A 5,346-nucleotide genomic window follows, 5' to 3' on the forward strand; every position below is an offset into this window, starting at 1 on the left:
CCCGCCGCTCTCACCTCGGCTCCAAAGCCCTCGCCGGGTGGTAAAGCGCGCGTCCGGGCCGAGCCGGGGAGGACTGGCGGCTCCCCTCAGAGCGAGCTGGCCGAGCTTCCGGCGTCACGCTCTAGCTCGCGCCCTCGGGCGCAGGGCGCGGGGAGCAGGACGCGACCCCTTAGGGAACCGCTGTGTGGGGTCGCCGCCCCTCCCCTCCCGGTGAAGCCCCGCCCTCACCACGCCTTACTGGCCGGTACACCTGTCAGTCTGAGGACGTGGGGGGCGGGACCACCAGACTTGCGTTTCCGCTTCCGGGGCTTTCCGCGGACGTGGTATCCGTTCGTCCCGCTCCGGGTCGGCACTGCCCGCGCGCCCCAGCGGCCCTTTAGCCGGTCGCGCCGCCCGGGGTCGGCTTGCCCCAGGGCCGGGCCTCGGCGCCCCTCCTGCCTCCCGGCGGCTGTGGGGGCCTGGGCCACCGGGTCTCTCCGAGCCTCATGGCCCCGACGCTGGGGGAGTCGGAGCCTGAGCAGCCTTGGCCTCCCGGCGTCCCCGGCCCTGGCTGCACCCGGCGAGCGGGCCTGTGGGGACAGTGGCGTCGCCGGGACTGGGGAGCCCGCAGCCGGCCCCGAGGGGCTGCCCCGCCGTCGTTATTCCAAAACGAGGGCGGATGGCCGCAGCCCCTGGCCCCACCGCCCACCTTGTGGCGCGGCCATCCCGTGCCGCCCGGCCAGAACGCAGACCCGCGGGGCGGGCGCTCGCTGCCCTCTGGCGCCCCCCGGTGCCCGGCTCGGAACTCCCCGCCTGCGAGCGGCCTCGCCAAGGGGGAGGCCCCAAGGCTCAACCGTGGCCCAGGCGGTGGGGCAGCAAACCCAGGCTCCCCGGTGCGAGGCGCCGCGGGGGCGGAGGGGGGGGGACAGGCAGTTTCCCTCCACGCAGTGACCGGACCTGAGGCCCCGCCGGCTCCACAGCACAGGAGAGCAGCCCCCGCCGGCCCGGTGGTGCTGGGGCCGCACCTTCGCCCTAGGGACCACACACACCTCTCTAGTAAGTGCAGCTTTAAACTGCATTTAGTAGCAAAATGGCAACCAGCAGCAGTCAGGCTCACCCTCAGCCACAAGGGGTTAAAGCCCAACACCACTGCAGCCCCCCCAGGGCACAACAGACCCCTCCTGACCGCCCGCTGCCCCCCTCAGCAGTGGACTTTGCCCAACTGCCTCTTCTCCCCAATCTGCCTCTGGGGAGTCCTCTCACCACCCCTGCATCTCTAGCCTGTACCCCAGTTCCGTATACATACATCTTTTTTTTTAAATCGTGAATTGGAAATGTCCTGCTACCCAGACCTGGCCTAGGTCACCTTCTGAAGCTGCCAGCGAGCAAAGAGCTTGCCACCTAGCCTGCAGGGTTCCAGGGACCCCTCAGGAGAGCAGAGCAGCTTAACCTCTGCGCAGGCCTGGAGAACCCAGAGAGAAAAGCTTTGGGGGGTCTAAATGTCGCAGCTGTCTGGCGGGACCGTCCTGTGATGTGGCCCCCAAGTTCTGCACGCCCCACGGCCGACGTTGGGAATTCACTTTCAGGGCCCCCCACAGCAAGTCTCAGCAGAGCCAACGGCAATTCCGCTTCATTCTCGTGAGTGGGGCAAACACACATCAACACGCTGGCGGTGGACTCAGGTGACCGAGGTACTCCGCCGTGCCAGTACAAAGTCCTGGGTGAAGGCAGAGACAAGCACCGGTGTGGTCGCTCTGACGCAGCGGAGAGCAGCTTCTCTGGCGGGCGGCACCTGCCAGTGCTGTGCCCTGTGCGAACGCCGCAGTCCCGAGAGGCCCCGAGGCCCTGGCACCCAGGGAACTGACTGCCCTCACCGCGGGGTCACCAGTGACTGGGCGCGGGAACCTGTTGGGCGGAGGGCGCTCCCGCGCGCCCCGACTCCGAGCTGGAGGCTGCTGCTGTCCAGACTCCACCCGGATCGCCGCCACGGTGGGTGGAGTTTTCTAGATGCCCCCTGAGGGGGCTGGTGGGACAGGAGAGGGGCTCCGGGCAGTGAGGCCGCTGCTTGAAGCCACAGCTCCCCCTGCAAGCGGTCTCTGTGCTGTGCTGCGCAGTGCCACTGTGCCAGTGACGCTGGCCGTGTGCCCGCCTGCCCACTCCCAGCCGTCTGCAGCAGGTGGACGAGGCCTGTCCCTGGGCCACCCCATGCCCGGCTAGGCCTGGCCCACAGCCTCAGAGCCCTCACCAGGGCCCGTGCTCCCGCGGGGCCTGCGCAGCCTCTGGAGTTGGCGGCAGCAGGGCTCCTCTGGCCCGCGTCAGCGGGCGGTGCTCGGCCCCACCCAGTCCCACACGTGCAGCGAGGCGTCACTCGCAGCCGAGAGCAGAGTCCTCGGTTTCTGGGGGTGCCAAGTGTGGGTGGTGACCAGCGGAGCAGCGTCCACCCCGTGGCCATCCAGGAAGATGTGCCCTCTGTGAGTGAAGAGAGGTTCCACTGGGCTCTGTGTTTCTCCCCAAGATGTGACGTCGTAGACCTGCACGGTCGCGTCAAAGCCTGAGAAGAGCCAGAAAGGACAACGCTGAGTCTGCGGCACCCAAACAGGCGACGGGCTGAACACCAGTGGGCACAGGAGACCCCGAGGACAGCGGCCGTGACGTCTGTCCTGAGAGCATGTCACGCAAGAAGCTGACGACGACGAGGCGTGGGTGGGGTCCGACATCAACCCCAGACAGGCCAGACCCCTCTGCCGCCGGGCACGAGCAGGGGTCGGCGATGCTCCGGCCCTCTCCCCCACCCCCACCCCCACCCCTGGGCACCCCCGCAGGGCCCTGCCATCCTCGACAGGAAACGGGGGCGTTGGAGAAGGGCCCTGCGGGCTCCCACCCCTCCCGCAGGCCTGGCTCCGCCCCGCCCCCCAGACCTCCCAGGCCCAGCAGCCATGTGGCTGCTCCGCTGGGCTTTACTCTCCCCTCTCGGGGAGCCTCCCGCGCCTGCACAGTCTCTTCCAGCCAGACACTGCCCGGCCGGCTGGGATTCGCCACGGCGCAGTGCCCGAGGGCCCTCTGGGCCCTGGCCCGGCGCCTGCTGACCCGGCTCCCGGGACAGCAAAATCTGCTCCACGTGGGGAGTTTGGGGCCAGAGCAGGAAGGACCCAGCAAAGGACCCTGAAAGCGCGTCTGGGGCTGCTCTGGGCAACTTTGGGGGGCGCGGAAGGATGATGGGGCTACCGCCTCCCGGTTAGCCTCGACAGTCACCTGGAAGAGACGGAAAGACCGGCCTGAGGGCCCGCTCGGCGATACCTGAGATGGCCACGCAGCTGTCCAAGGCTGGAGCCCACGTCACACGCAGCAGCTCTGGCTCGGGGCTGGGCACGGGCACCTGGCACTGGGCTGTGCTCACAGGGCGGCGCAGGTCCCGGGCGTCAAGGAGGCGGAGCTGCCCATCTGAGCCAAGGCTGGCAACATGCGGCCCAGCGCCCTGGCCCCCGACCTCGGCACACCACTGCCCCCCGCTGGCCCCCGTGCCAGCTCCAGGGTGGCGGTACTCCAAGGGCGCCCACGGCTGGCGGATGTCGACGAGCCCCAGGCGGCCGGAGGCGCAGCAGAAGGCGAAGGTGTCCGCGTCCACGACCTGCAGGCTGCTCAGCGCCTCGCTGTCCCCCACACCTGAAGACACGGGGCAGAGCAGAGGCTGCTCAGACGGCCTGGCCCCTTGGCCGGGTGGCCGTCCAGTCAGCCCTGGGAAGCTGCCCACCTCCCGGAGCCCTGAGACAGGGCTGCGCTTGCCGGGAGGGAGGACGCGGCTACAGGGCTGAGCTACGACAGGACGGGCCTCACCTGAGGCGAACTTGGTCTTCTGGGACTCCAGGTCCACGAGCCGCAGCCCGGCCAGCCTCGCCCCGTGGAGGACGGCGGGGGCCGCCGCGGCGAAGACGGCCAGTCTGGGCCAGAGGCGCCCCTCCTCCTCGGGCACCGCGATGGTGCCGGTGGCTGCGATGGCATCTGGGGAAAGAGGTACGTGACGGGGCCTGGCGGCAGGGCAGGGCGACGCCGACACCCTGGACGGCAGAGGCGCCCGTTTCCCTTTGAATGTGCCCGACGGGCTTCCAACGGGAGGCCGCTCCGAAAGCAGGTTCTGGCTTTTTCTAGTTGTGTGGAAATTGAATAAAGGAAGAGAAAGGACATGCCGATGGCGTCACTCACAGCTCACGGCCCGCCGGCCCTCCTGGTGCAGGCCGGGGGCAGGCCAAGCCCTCTGCACCAGCGGAGACGCCCTGGCCTCAGGCTGGAGCACACCCGGCCGGTGGGGCTGGTGGCTCTGCCCCCCTGCTGCTGCTCCTAGAGGGGCTCCGGAAGTGGGGGCCGAGTGCTCCTCTCGCGGGGGCTGTGGGGCGGGGCAGCCGCCGCCTTGCGACTCGCCCTGCGTCTCCCGGGAGCGTCGCAGGGCCATGGAGCACCAGCCCCTGGGCCAGCGGTCTCGGGGCCGTCCTGACAAGCTCCCTCCTCCCTCCCCAGCCCACCAGCAGCGAGGACCCCCAGGACTGGCTCTCAGAGGCAAAGGGCCCCGCAGTCTGCGGGGGGCCGCGATTCCGAAGGGGGCGGGATGTGCAGGCTCCAGCCCTCGGGGGAGTGCAGCCCCCTGCTCCCAGGTCTCCAGAACCCACACTGACCAGCCCAGCCCAGACCCAGCCGGAAAAGAGAAAGGCCGAAATCAAAGCAAAGGACGCAGCCGGCAGCTGCAACAGGCTCACTCACCGCTGTCCTCGGAGAGCTGCCACACCTGCAGGCGAGGACCCGGAAGGCCACTGGTCACCAGCAACCTACGGAGAAGGAGCAGGATGTCTCAGCCCAGTCTGGGGAGCTCACCTGTGCACGCCAGTCCACCGTCCACGCTCGGCCATTCAGCTGGAGACGCCCACACGCCATCTCGGAAGGTTCGTGGAGACCAGCCACCCGGGCTGACAGATGGGGCGCACCCCTCCGGGCGCCCACAGTTCCGCAGCCCGGGCCTCCACGTGGCTTCGCAGTCCCCTGGAAGATGCCAAGGTGGAGGCTGCCAGCCAGCCGCCCGCTGAGCGGGTAGCTCCCCCTGCCCCTGGGGCCCGAGGGCCAGGGGGCAGGCCAGGGGGCAGGCCGAGTGAGTGCGGGGAGTGAGGGTGCGTGGGGGGGGCGGGGCCTCGACCTGCGCGCTGCGCGCTGCGCGCTGAAAGGCCGGGCTGGGTCTCCCGCGCCTCACCTGGAGTCCGGGACGCGCTTCAGGTCAAAGACGGCCCCGTCTGCAAAGGCTCCGTGGCGCACCTTGAAGTCTCTTTCTGGGAATAAGCCCTGGAGGCGACGGGGCGCTCGGCGCGGGACAAGCGCAGGACCCGC

General features: G+C 69.6%; 1 protein-coding gene across 1 annotated transcript in view; it reads right to left on the minus strand.

The window, feature by feature from the left end:
- Positions 1-1,240: 1,240 nt before the first annotated feature.
- The window catches only part of WDR73 (WD repeat domain 73), a 5,348-nt gene continuing 1,242 nt past the window's right edge, over positions 1,241-5,346 (minus strand). Inside the window, exons 2-6 of the mRNA XM_012732692.1 lie at positions 5,213-5,301; positions 4,732-4,796; positions 3,814-3,978; positions 3,277-3,642; positions 1,241-2,530 (exon numbers count right to left, since the gene is read on the minus strand). Coding sequence (XP_012588146.1) covers positions 2,295-2,530; positions 3,277-3,642; positions 3,814-3,978; positions 4,732-4,796; positions 5,213-5,301 — 921 coding nt within the window. The 3' untranslated portion in view covers positions 1,241-2,294. The remainder of the gene's footprint in view (positions 2,531-3,276; positions 3,643-3,813; positions 3,979-4,731; positions 4,797-5,212; positions 5,302-5,346) is intronic.

This window comes from Condylura cristata, unplaced genomic scaffold (genome assembly GCF_000260355.1).
Source record: "Condylura cristata isolate star-nosed mole 26May11 unplaced genomic scaffold, ConCri1.0 scaffold00035, whole genome shotgun sequence".
Lineage (NCBI taxonomy): Eukaryota > Metazoa > Chordata > Mammalia > Eulipotyphla > Talpidae > Condylura > Condylura cristata.